The sequence below is a fragment of the Rhea pennata genome, chromosome 2, assembly GCF_028389875.1.
Source record: "Rhea pennata isolate bPtePen1 chromosome 2, bPtePen1.pri, whole genome shotgun sequence".
NCBI lineage: Eukaryota > Metazoa > Chordata > Aves > Rheiformes > Rheidae > Rhea > Rhea pennata.
The window spans coordinates 122,973,043-122,986,811 of NC_084664.1; the positions used below are offsets into that span (position 1 = coordinate 122,973,043).

At 38.6% G+C, this 13,769-nt stretch overlaps 1 protein-coding gene across 1 annotated transcript in view; it reads left to right on the top strand.

Moving 5' to 3' along the window:
• Nucleotides 1-6,816: 6,816 nt before the first annotated feature.
• The window catches only part of UBE2W (ubiquitin conjugating enzyme E2 W), a 33,126-nt gene continuing 26,173 nt past the window's right edge, over nucleotides 6,817-13,769 (top strand). Inside the window, exon 1 of the mRNA XM_062570283.1 lies at nucleotides 6,817-6,900. Coding sequence (XP_062426267.1) covers nucleotides 6,886-6,900 — 15 coding nt within the window. The 5' untranslated portion in view covers nucleotides 6,817-6,885. The remainder of the gene's footprint in view (nucleotides 6,901-13,769) is intronic.

The window sequence follows — 13,769 nt, forward strand, 5'->3', positions numbered from 1 at the left end:
TTTTTTTGATCTCAAATGTGGCATTCTAATTGTAATAAAACAACAGCTACTGAGGACTTAACAAAAGCACAATGTTACTCTGAGGGTAGTAAGGAGAAATTGCAGGGTTTTTTTAGTTGGAAACTAATGGTGGATGCTGTGGTGTTAACCTAATTTCAACAACCGAATGAGAGAAAAACAAGAACAACTCTTTAAGACGGACTGGATTTAGAAATGACACTATTATGATATTCTTTAAAGACAGGCAGACCAAAGCTTTGCAATTAGCCAAAAAAAATGGTAATCTGGTATTTTTTCCCATGGAAAAAAGTTCAAATTTGAAGATTTTTTAACAAACAGTAAACTGTATTGGAGTTGGATTTCTTTTCAAGGGTAGCTTAGTAGGTGGTAGTTGTGTGGGAACATACCAATAGTGTGAAACTGATGTGTTGCATGAGACTGAAAGAGCCAGGAAAGAGTACCTTGTAGCTTGTGCAATTATTATTCACCTATGAAGTATTTTTTTTTTAAGTGTCATCACTAGGACAGCACAGAGAAAAGAGAACTGACTATCAATTCAATAAATATTTTAAACAAATATTTTAACTAGTGTTCTGTGTCATGAAATAAAGCTTCGAGTATGTTACATCTACTAATGTAGGTTATGGTGCAAGCTGTCCTATATGGAAGAATGGTCACCGAAATTAAAAAATAAGATATCCTTTTATCATTGCTATGTTACTGTTTTATGTGTACAGAATACAGGATTTTCCTCCTATACTATGTGGGATGAATATCAAAGATTTAGGATCGTGATTATTTTTTTGACAAATTTTTGACAGAGCTTTTAATTCTATTTAATTTACATATCAGACATTTTTTGAGACCTTAATCATATAATCAATTTAGTAGCCTCAGATGTTGAGAGCAGAATTTGAAAATTAAATTAAAACTACACCTGAAATATGTATTGTATTTTAGGTTGGAGAAAGTAACAACCTGAGAATTTTTTAGATAATTTAAAATCTTACTGTATAAAGTTACTGGTTTTAAGGATCATTCCTTGAGATGATTTTGGGGGGAATATATACATGGATTAATGTTAGACCTTACTTATTTGTTACCTATTTCTTTCCAGTTTAAAATTAATTATAGTTCAACCAGAAGTTACTCTGAAATTAAAAACATAAAAACTATGAATTCTTTCAATATTAATTCAAATTTAAAACCGCCTTTCAGGTAAGAATTCATAATGAAGGCTTTTCCTCCCCCACAGAAAAATACTACTGATATTGTACTTTGCACTTAACAGAAAATCTTTATCTTTAAAATCACCACCACAGAAAGCCGTAAATAAAACAGAATTCATGTGTTAGGTTACTATACATTCTTGCTATTCTGACTAGTAAAACAATGGAATATTTGTCAAGCAAGTTCATTATCTCTCACAGAAACAGTTCTGTTTTGTTTGGTATCACTAAGCCTAAACATTATCTAGGATCTATTTGTATTTATTTATCTTTTTACATCAGAGAAAAAATGTTCTGTATTACCATATTAAATTGATAGATAATGCTTTCCAGAAGCAACACTCCATTTGAGTAAGAATTATTTCTAGTAAATTACTTGAAACTCGTAAATCATAAACCAATATTGCACTAACATTGAGGCTGCTTTCAGACTTCACATAGAACATTACCATTAAAAAAAAAATAATTTGTAGTAAATAGTCATGACTTAAAATCAGCAAGGAAACGTGGTGTTAATGTGAAAATATTTAGCTGAAACAATCAAGTAACTGCTCATCCATACATTAATCCTAAATTTCTGTATCAGTAGCTTCTTCATTAATTATAGCAAGAGTCACTTCTCTGTATTTCTGATAACAAAATCACCATGTATGTCTTGAGCTTATGCAAAAGATTTCAGTTTACAGTCTTTATAAAAGAAAAAGACCTGTATTGTATTGGAATCTTAAAGGCATGAGCACTGGAACAAGTTGCCCAGAGAGGTTGTGGAGTCTCCTTCTCTGGAGATATTCAAGGCCCGCCTGGATGCAACCCTGTCTAACATGCTCTAGGTGACCCTGCTGAGCAGGGAGGTTGCACTAGATGATCTCCAGAGGTCCCTTCCAACCTTACTGATTCTATGATTCTATGTATTATCACTTAATAGCATCTGAACTCCTGTATTTGACAGATGCAGTAATCAACCTGATCACATGGGCTCTGGAAAAGGATGATTTCTTATGTGGAACTTTCAATGATTACATTACATTACATTACAGTTCTTAATCTATTCATATATTTGAGTATGGGTCTTATATAATCTTTATTATTTTAATGTATTATATAGCTTTTATCTTTACAGGTATTTATCTTTACACCATGAGTTACAGCAGTATAGCATGGCTTGAAATTACTTCAAATCATAAGATATTACTAAATCAGGCCGTCACACTCAGTTCCCTGACCACAGGTCCCTCTTTTTCCCGTGCATCAACTGTGTGCCCACAGAATTCAATAAATTATTCTTCTGATCTAATGGAAAATTATTTTGGCAGGTTAGTCTTCCTGAAAGCCACAGATCACCCTACAGCTGCAAATTTTTAATCTCCTCTGTAAGAGAAGAAATGGAAGCATATGATTATACTAGAGCTCAAGATCACCCTTTTCTGCGCATGTTACAGTTGCAGCAGATCAGGCATCAGGTGAAACCTTTCCTTAGCCTCTATTCGTTCCTTTGAAATTCCCAGGATGGAAGTGATAATATGCCTATTACTATTCACAGCTAAGTAAGATACAGTAAAATAAACTATGCTGAAATACCTACATTCGCATGAAGGAATAAAATGACAAAAAAATCTCAACAATTGAACATCATCATGAAAATTTAAGGCATTTTTCATTTTTAGCTATGTATGCAATTTATTTCATCTGCAGTCTCAATATCTATTGTCTTGGTTTGATTCTAAAGCTTTTGCTAGTAAGATGCAGTGTTTTCTGCAGGTGAGTCAAGTTTGTATTTGTCAGATCTCTGTTTCATAGACTTTTAGTCTTCCTTTAAACTGGCAAACAGCAGTAGAGGTATAAGTTGGCACAGTTGGTCTGGAAGGTATGTGGTGGTCCTCGACACTCAAGAGATGTGGTCTCTTGGCACTGCAGAGTATACTTGCCGTGTCACTGGAGTAACACAGGGAGATTAATGTGAATGTACAGTTCTGCATGAGAAGCAGATAAAATGTAAAGCTAGAAAAGCACAGTGGATTCAGACAGACGAATGCAAGCTTGAGTGTTATAGTGACAGAAATTGTAAAGCAGACAGTATATAGAAGCTCAGCATATAGAAAAATGTAAAGGAAAATTGGGACGGAAGAGGAAAAAAATAGTTTGGTAATGTTTGTGAAAATCTTACAGATAGTGGAAGAAGCGTAATATAAAATTACAAGGATCCAAATAAGGAGACATATTTTGCCTTTGTGAAACTGGCTAAACTCATGAGAAGATAATCTAATAAATGCACTTTGAACATTTATTGCATTTTTAATTTTTTTCCTGTAAACTTAAGCTAATGCAAACTATGAAGAAAAGTGAATCTTCTGGTCAAGTACGTGAAAATTTACAGAAACATTTTTGGTAGGAGGTACAGTTGCCAATGCAAGATACCTCCTGAAATAATGAAGATAGATTAAATTCATTTTATCTCTAAAGTTTGGAATGTTTGGGCCTAGGATTCCAATCTTTTAAGGCTCCAGCAAAACACAGGTTGACAGATGCAGGATCAGATTGTACAGGCCAAATAATTCTTTAGTAAAAATAATAAAAAATCTTCAACTATTACGTTGGCTATCTGCAACAGATTTAGAACAGATTTTTTTTTTTTTAAGCATTCTGCAATCCAGGTTACTGATATGAGACACAGGGAAGGAGCAAACAATAAAACACAAGGATAATTCTCGAGCTTCCCTATTTCAACATGACAAGAGGAGCTAAAAATGTTTACAAATGTATTAGGTCACTGCATCACACATGAAAAAATGAACAGGTGAAAACATTAATAAAAGATATCTTTGGCAGTCTACTCAAAATGAAGGTAGGGACAGAGGACTAGGGATTCTGGTCACCGATTTCAGCTGCATAGTAACACAGTTCAGTTTCTTACACATCCAGTTAAGACAGGGTATGTGGTAATCCATTGATGCTTTACAGTTCACTTGAAGGGTAGATTCCATCCCTTACTTTACACACCTGTTGACCTTAGGAATGGGATTTGCAGTATGGATGCGTTTTTTTATTCCAGAATGTGGCAGATGCCCGTTTTAGAGATTAAAAGACTAAATGTGAGATGACTTCACAAACAAAAGAATAGTAAAATACTGTGTCCTTGCTAAAGCAGCTTTGTGTCTAGAGATTTTTTTCTTTATTAGAGTGAAAGTCGTATTTGTATTGATTACAGTTTGCCCAAATACTACAAAGCTGATCATTTCATTTACTGGTATCTGGTAAATGCACAAGAGCAAAACCACTTTGCAGTCTATGAAACATAGAGGCAGCCATATACTTACTCCTTTTCACATCTTCTGACCTTGAAGAGGGATTCGTGTAGCAGAGTTAAGAAACTGAATATGATGAATTCAGATCAGTTTTATCCCATTGTGATTACATCAACATGAACAGTCAATATGTCCATGTTTATAGCTGAACACATGTCCATTGCCTAAACTTGATGTTCTTGCTGTCTGTGTGGCATATGGCACTAAGAAATGTATTTTAGGATAAACATATGTCTGAATCATGTAAAACAACAAATTCTAGTAAAACAGTAATAACAACATTGCACTTAATATTGCGACTGCCTAAGTTAGTCATGAAGGATTGCAGGAAAAAGGAAAATTTCACTGGTTCTAAGTGTTTATTTAACACAATAAACCTTTTGCAACCCAAACTGTGTTGAAACATAATACAGCACAAACACTGACTTCCAGGAAAAACATAGACAGAAGACTCTTATGACTTACGTTTAATTTAAGCTAGTAGAGCAATGCTTGTTTACACTGCTCGAGGAACCTATAGGTATGTGACTAAGCTAACAAAAACTCAGTATGGCTAGGTTAGATTGAAGTCACAGGACAAAAAGTACAGCATTTATTTTTTTTCCAGTTAGCAGTTTTCTAAGTTGGCAATAGATAAGAACACAAAAGAAGGGAAAGCCTGTAGGTAGAAGTAATACATTCTACCATACCAAATAAGGTGGTTACAGAAAATAGGCAAGCTTTCAGGTGCACAACTCTTCTTTAGATCTAAAAGCAGCAGACTGAAGCAGCAGACTTCCAAGCTAAATATAGAGAACCACCATTCAAAACTTCAGTACGGCCAGCTCCAAAAGAAAAGGAAGGTGCTACCTGCAGACTAGAGAGGATGCAAGCTGGAAAGGGGAAAAGGGTGATTCAAGGGGATTCTATAAAAACATCCTTCCTATTGTGAAGGAAAAGGAAGAGATAGGTAGTTTACTGTGTTGAAATGGAGAGGTTAGTGGGGACAAGGGGATTATAATGAGCTATAAACGCAGTATTTTTATTAAGTTGGTTTTGGGTATCCACTAGGATTATGGGTTTTATAGGTTTGTCTTTGGCAAAATATTATGTAGGTTCCCTTGCAGGATCAGGTAGGCCTAAAATATAGTTGGAATAACTGTTTTATTAAAAGTGTTTCTCCAAAGTGCTTGATTCACTGATCGTATTTGAGTTAATTCAGTGAGTGCTGCTTCTTTATTTTCATCTATGGGGTTTTACTACAAGAGTGTCTGACATAAAGGGCAAAAAATATTCCAATCCAGGAAATGAAAATGTAGAATCAAAAATATTCTCCTACTTAAAATACATTCAAGCAATCTAGGCCATTAGTGGAGAAAAAAGTCCAAACCTGAGATTATCTGAAGAACCCTGACAGCGCAGCACAGGAGGCAAAGAGAAACTTCTCCCTTGTCACCAGGACAGTTGTCATTACTACAAATTACAGCCAGACATTTTCCTGCAGCAACCCAGCTAACAGACCCAGGGTACTTGGTCCAAAACGCAGACCCTTAGCACTGCCTGCTGTGGATCTCTAATCCTACTTTCCTGAAATAACAAATCAAATATGGGATGAACTTGCAGAAACCCATAAAAGGAAAAAGCTGGCATTAGTTAAATTCCTTAAGGATTCTGGATGTGCAGTTCTGAAAGCCTTTAAAACTATACAGGCCACCGCTCGCACAACAGTTCTAACCCCAGCCAGGCAACGCTGTCCCTCGGCAGGGAGAAATGTTTGCGTCTTTCAACTGCCGAACCGCTCGGACCTCGCTAAGGCGCGAGGACGCAGAACGGCCCTTCGCGGCGCTGCTCCGCCTGCGCGGCCGCCCGGGCGGCGACGGTGCGAGCGGGCCGCCCCTCCCCCCCGCGCCGCGCCGCGCCGCGCCGCGCCGCGCGAACCCCAACGGCCGCCCGCTCCCGCGCGCCCCCAACGGCCGCCCGCTCCCGCGCGCCCCCGACGGCTGCGGCGCCGCGTGACGCGGCCCGCGGCCGGGTTCCCGAGGCTCCTTCCCGCAGCGCGCCCGGGGCAAGCCGAGCGGAGGCGGCCCCGGCTGACGCTCCAGGGCGGCGCTGCAGCAGCGCGCGCCCGGCTCCGGCGGACGCAGCCGGTCCCCCACATCCCCCCCCGGGGAAACCGCGCTCCGCTCCGCTCAGCTCAGCAGCTGGCGGAGGCGGCCCGCGGCGGCGACCCCAAGGACGAGGCCGCGCCGCCTCCGGCGCATGCGCGGCCGGGCGGCAGGCCGCGCTTCCCACGTGACCGGCGAGGAGACGGGCGCGCGGCGCAGCGTCTCTGTGGGTCCGGCCGGCGGCGCAGAGGGGCGGGGGGTGGATCCATCATGGCGTCTATGCAGGTGAGGAGCCTGCGGCGGAGCAGGGCAGCAGCGGGGGGAGAGCGCCGGCGCGCCGCGCCGCGGCAGGGCCCAGGCTCGGGCAGCGGCGCCGCGAGGCCGGCAGGAGCCGCTCCCGGTGATGGGGGGCAGGAGGAGGCCGGGGAGAGTGGGGCCGTCGGGGCGGGGGGGAGCCCCCGCTGGGGCAGCGGTTGGATGGTGGGTTGCGGCGAGGCTGCGGGGCGGGCGCGGAGTTGGGGACGCCGCCTGCAGCTCGGCGGGGCTGGGGCCGGGACCGCGAGGGAAGTAGGGCAGAGCCGGCTGCGGCGGCGGGATGGAGCTGGGAGCCGCGAGCCGCTGGGGGAGGCTGTGAAGGGCGAGGCCGGGCCCGGCTGTGGCGAGGCTTCGAAGGGGAGGAGGGCGGGCGGGGCAGGCCCGCTCGGCGGGGGAGGAGGCGGGAAGGGCAGAGATCCTGTGGGGAAAGGACGGGGCGCCTGCGGGCAGCGAGGGCGACTTGCCCCGAAGAGGGGTCCGGCAGCGATGTAGCCCTGCGGGGGGAGGCTTGGCGGCGAGGGAAGGGCAAAGAGAGCCGTCGCCCGGGCGGGGTTTGAGGGCGCTGGGGCGTTGTTGGCTCCTGGGCAGGTGACGGGCTCTTCCCTCTGTGGCGACGAGGTTGCCCAGCGCGGCAGCGTGGCCTCCCCGGTGTCGTTGTGAGGACAGTGTTGAAGGATGTCGCCAGCAACTCCACCTTCCCAGAGTTTGGGAGGTTACGGCCCTTTTAATTCTCCTCGAGCACAGGGTGGTTGCGACAGACGGGTTTTATCCCAAGCAGTGTGCGAGTGTTGCCTGTGAGGTCCTTTCCCTCTCTCTCCCTCTCTGTCTGTCTCTCTCTGTGTGTGTGTGTGTGTGTGCGCGTGTGTAAAATGAGATCGTAGTATGGTTTCAGTCCTGCGGACAGATAATGTCCAGTTTGGCTTGGTTGAATGGGGTTGCTGTAGGTACGGTAGCATGAAACATCCTGCTGCTTGACAGGTATTTCCACATGAATTATTTATTTATACCTTCTCTGAAGGAATTTTTAAATAGTAGCTGTAGAAATTGCTCTGAAAGAATGGATCGCTTTCACTGTGTGCTGTTCTGAATGGGTGGTGATTTATTCTGTGACACGCCTAGGACGCGGGCAGGACAAAAGATCACTTGATTTTGTGACTATGGCCTCTCTTTGTTTTTATTTCGCCTGTAACTGAGCTGGGTTTTTTTTGGCAAAATGTTATAATTTTCGATGTTGTATTTGGATCTGGATGATCTAATACTTCCTTTTTCCTCAAGCTACTGCTTTTTTTTTTCTTTTCCCTTTCATTTTGGTCCAGTATAGCTTACATATTTTTTTTGTTGCTACTGATGGGACAATGCAGAAGGAGTGTACAAGCTGAATGAAATTAGGTAGATTTGTCTCCCGATTAGCCTGGGATCAACGCTGGATTTGGCATTGATGATGAGAAGTAAAATGTCAAAACGTTGAACCTTATAGGGTAAAATTTTTGCTGATGTAGTTTGGAAGAATAAAAAAGCATTGCATGTCTTTTTGAGTTATTAAAATGAAATGGGATCAAGAACATGAACATACTGTACAGAACATTCTTGATTTAGTAGCAGTTTAGATAAGATAGACTAATCTGTTTTTATCAGCTCTATCTAGCAAATGTATTTTGTAATGCTTTTTTTTTTTTTTTAGTATTCAAACTTTTACAAGCAAAGCTGCAAAATAGAAGCAATAATTTATTAAGCAGAATCTTGTTCAGAACTGTGTAAAAATCCTAGGGAAATGACAGTTGTGAAACTTTTAAGGAGACGCTCCCTGGGACGCTTTAAACCTGTTTTGTGCTGCTATATCTGGCCTATTAAATGACCTTGTACAGCTTGCCGTCGTTCCTGCTGCTCCCTTTGTAAAAAGGAATTGGTGATTGCAAATTAAGGAAGGATATTTAAAATACATGAATGATAAATGCTGTCTGAAAGGAAAATAACAGTAAGTTTAGAGAAGTAGTACTCTTTTCCTGAAAATATGGCACTAGTAAATCTAGTATTGTGACTGCTTTCATTTTAGAAATACTGGTTGCAAGATTTCTGTGGTGTTCTGATGAGAGATTCAAGGAAAATCATGGAGTTTTTTTTTTTGTTGTTGTTCGTATCTTTACAGTCTAACCTTCTGAGAGAATTCTTGTTTCCATTATCACAAAGATGAGCAATAAAATGGGAAGTATGGCTTTGCAGAGGTTTTCTTAAACTGCTTAAATAGCTAGTCTGATAAATTGAGGTGATATTTTTATTTTTTTAAAAATCATTTAAAAAATCAGTTTGTATCTGGAGAGTTAATGAACCTGACATCAAGAAAAGAGATGAGAAATTGAGAGGATTATTACAATTAAATTGATTGACATATCACATAGCATCATCCACTGTATTATTTTACTGGGGACTCAATATTTTTTCTTTTTTTTTAAAAAAAGACTCCAAAGTTTAGTTTAAAGTGTGAAAGTTAACAACCCTAAATAATTTGAAAAAAATCACTTGTACATAACCTTTGACAACAGTCTGGCCTGAGACTTGAAGATAATTAATATTATAATTTTAATCTTCAAGTTTTAATTATAAAATATTAAATGTTAGACTGAGTGGGCAAGTGCTAGTCATCTAGTATTTTTGTTGGGCAACTTTTTCCAAGGAATCTACTGATATTGATTCTTAAGCACTCTGAAATTTGTGGTTAAAGCGGGACAGACAGATGTTTTGGTAGCTATGTACAGTAGACTATACTGATTTTTTTCTTTAAAAATGTTACATTGGTACATATATTTTAGATCACTTTTTAAAGTGCCATAGTTTGTACAGTATTGTATGTGCCCTCTGTTAATTATATTCTTGCACAGACCCACTGAAATTTCTTTGATTAAGTTAGAGCTTAAATACTTGATCAGCTGATTTTTGTCAGTCTACAAGGAAAGTTTTGAAACAGTATCAAATTAACTCCTTTTGCTAAGGACAATGGACATCTACCTTGATAGCTACTGTGGTTCAGTTGATGCATAATGATGTATAAAGCTTGGATGTTGGAGCAGAACATGCAGAATTTAAATTTATTATGATCCTCAACCGCATTAAGGTTCTTCAGTGGTAATTTTCTCTTACTTTGTTTTTTGTTTTGTTTATTTTTTCCCAGAAATTAAAGTTGGTGTTGGTGAGATCTTACGTTTTGTTTTCTAACCACTACATTGTCTAAAGTGTTCATTACTGTTCGTTACTGGCTTGATTTAATTTTTTTACTTGATTTTAATCAATTGCTATTTTTTCTTTTAACAAAAAACTTGATGAAAAAGCATATTTTTGAAGATTATTTACAGAAAAAAAGACCAAACTTGTGCAACTTCTTCATGAAAAACAGTAGTATTTTGGAAAATTGAGAGTGGTATATAGAATGTGCAACTAGAATGTATTTGTGTGAGAAAAGTTGGTATAGCACTTCTAGTTTTAAACCTTAAAGCTCTAGATAACATAAAAATGTACCCAGAGCATCATGTAAGATACTTTTTCATGAGGTTTCAGTGGCTTGTATAATTTTTTCCCATCTCCTGTCCCACTGCTTGAAAAGATTGGGAAAAAACTTGTGGGAAGCTTTTGTATTTGCCGGTGGCTTGTGTTTTGTGATAAAGTCCTGGGCAGTCTTTAACTGTGATATGAATTCTACCTTGCCATCTAACACATGAATGTTTATTTTATTAAGTGCCTTTTTAGATAGATACTTTGCATGAAAAAATCAAATCTTATTGTTGGAACAAACTTCTAAAGTAGTATGTTCTATTTTGATGGTGGCCTATAAACCAGGCAATTTTCAAGGGCAAAAATAAAGTCCTAACCAAACACGTGGTGAAGGCTAACATTTTGCACTCTTTATTAAAGCTTTTTATGTCATTAATTACATTAGCTCTGTATTTAATCGGATTTGAATATCTTCTTGTACAAACCTTGTGCCTAATTTAAATGAAAAGAACACAAATTATTCTGGTGATAAAGTGCACCCTTAAAAGTGTTTCCATAGACTTGTTTATATTCAAGTGTATCTGTTCAGAATTTGGATTTTCAAGGAACGTAGTATTAAAAATGTAAGGAGGGGAAGGGTGGGTCAGTAGTAATTAAAAAGTCAGCATTATGAATAAAGTGCATGTTTCAGGCTGAAGGTGTGGACAGTTGATATCTATGAGTTTAGGGAAAGGTGTTAATTCAAAATGTGATGCTTTGTATAGTTTTTTTTTCTATATTTTCAGCTGACCTTCCTTGTTTTTATTCTTTACCTACTCTTCCATTCTCAGAGGAAGTTCTATATTTCCAACTGCTCTCAGACCAACTGTTTATTGCTTAATATTTCTTAAGTATTTGCAACACTTTTATTTAGTAATTTAGAAATCATTTCCTCTTTACTGAGTTGACCACTTTATCCAGAAAAGCTCTAAACTATTTTTAATGTAACAACAACAACAAACTATTCAGTGAATAAAAATATTGCAGTGATGTTGCACTGATATAGCCTGCTTTTAGGGGGTCATAAGACAGGAAGTTATTTATGTTATTTCAAATAAAATATTAGGAACAGTAAATAAAAAAGTAGTTACTTAGTTTTTTATAACCAATTCTGGGATATAAACACAATGAAATTATTGGTAGTTATAAACTACTTGAGATATTTAGTGATGCCATTGGTGACAGAATGTTGAAGATGAAAACTTTAATCATTCCTTAATTCCTTATTCCCTCAGAAATGCTAATAGCATGAGTGAGACCAGAGTGAGTGGAAAGTAAAAGTACTTCTGTCCACTAAGTGGTTTAGTCCTTTATGTAACCTTCAGTTATCTGTCTATACCGATATGTAGTATATTAATTTTGGCCTATAGCCATGCTACAGTAAAATAAGATAAATGCAAAATTTGTTTTATCAAGATAGTTTTAAAAAGCAATATTAAAGTGAGTTGAAAATCAGATGCAGTTTAAAGTTTGTAACCTGTAAGTCAGTAAAGATAAATAAAACAGAAGGTTTGATTTGGGCCCTATGGAGTCTCACTTGTTTGTTTTTGCATCTGACCATGTAAAGTAGGATTTTAGAAAATACTGTGCTCTGTAGCAAGTGCATAATTTTTCAGCTAAATGGAAAAGTTAATTTCAGAAAGGAAAAGAAATAGACTTTTGTTTAAATAAATATCCCTGGATATCAGCAAATTTTCCTTATAACTGCACCAACTACATAGCTAGAAAATTGAAAACCTCTCATTTTGAGCATTGATATGTATAAGATTTAAATGAGGAAAATGTGTATGATTTGAATGAGGAAAGTAAAAGCGGTGGATTTTTATTGCATAGAATATGGTCATTCCAGTTGATTGTAAATATTTTCTCCTCAACCTTTGATAATATCTTGTTCTTGCTTTTGGGCCGAGCTATTTAAGTTCTGAGAAAGAGAAAAGAGAAAACAATAGATTTGCCAAAGCCAGGGAATATTGTCTTGTTAAGCTGTAACCTTGGAAAGGTCTGTAGGTTTATAATTAATAAACTAAAGCAGCTTAGTTCAAATAATGTGTAAAACTTGATAGATCAAGAACTTCCTTTACTGTTTGCTCAGTTTTTATCAAGCTGAGACTTGCAAACCTATGCAAGTCTCTTCACTATGTAAGTTCTTCGCTATATAGTACAGAGTTTTTACCAATACAGCCTATACCTTACAGAAGATGTGAACAAATTGCCCTGAAAGAAATAAGGCACAACTTAAATTGAACTCCTCCTATGTTGGTGCATTCAGTAAACACAAACCTGTTCGATATAATGTCTCTTATGTATGTAGTCTGTATCTACAATGAAAAGATGAAAAGAGAGCTTTTTAAAGTAGTTTGCAGGCTCCCAATCTTGTGGGGGGAGGGAAGCAAAGTTCTTTTAATCTGTACTTTGAGACAAAAATTTTGTGCATCTGACATGGTTTTGCAATAGCAAAGGACTGATAGAACTGTCCAGTTGTGGATTGGTTGTTTTTTGTTTGCTTTTTGAGAGGAGGAGGAGAGAATATTGCACATTCATTAAACCTGTTACAACTATGTTAGTTAAAAAAGATAAAAAATAAAAAAGAACCAATAAACAACCTTTTGTGATGAAGGTCAGGTAACCAGTCTTCTGCCTGTCCACTTTTGACTGTTAAAAGTTCTCAAAGCTTTTTCTTTGAAGAGACCTCTGTCATTGGAGGGAAAAGCAGGTAATAAGCTGGGGGAAAGAAGTGGAAAAAAAACACAGATGCCACCAGGGTTGATCTGCCTCCCTGGGAGCAGTATTAATATGTCAGATGAGAAAGGGCAGAAATCATCAGCGGCAGAGCAGGAATTGCTGAGACTCCTTATTTTCGTTTTTTTTTTTTTTTAATAATCTCATGGAGAATACTAATCACTCATTCTTTCATATGCAATTTTTAAAAAACAATTCTGTTTCTTTTTGAATAATTACAAAATCCAAGTCGTTTGTCATCTTTATATTAGACTTTTTTAAAAATACTGCTTGATCAGCCTTAGGAAAAATTCCTGTATATATGTTAATAAATATTGTTATTAATAATAGAGTATAGTAAGCATTGTTTCTAAAAGTCTGCTGAAATAAAATATTTCAAGGAATTTTATGCTACTGGTTTACATAGATTTATTTGTTTCTTGTTGATTAGAAGTTGGTGACCACTAAGGAGACAGGACAAGGAAACTACGTGGACTGAGTTTCTGAAGAAAGAAATTCTCTCCCTGTCATATTTTTTAACTGTTTAAATCCTTTTATAGTTTGCTGCTTTCAGCTTTTATCGCTCTTTTCCAAAAGGA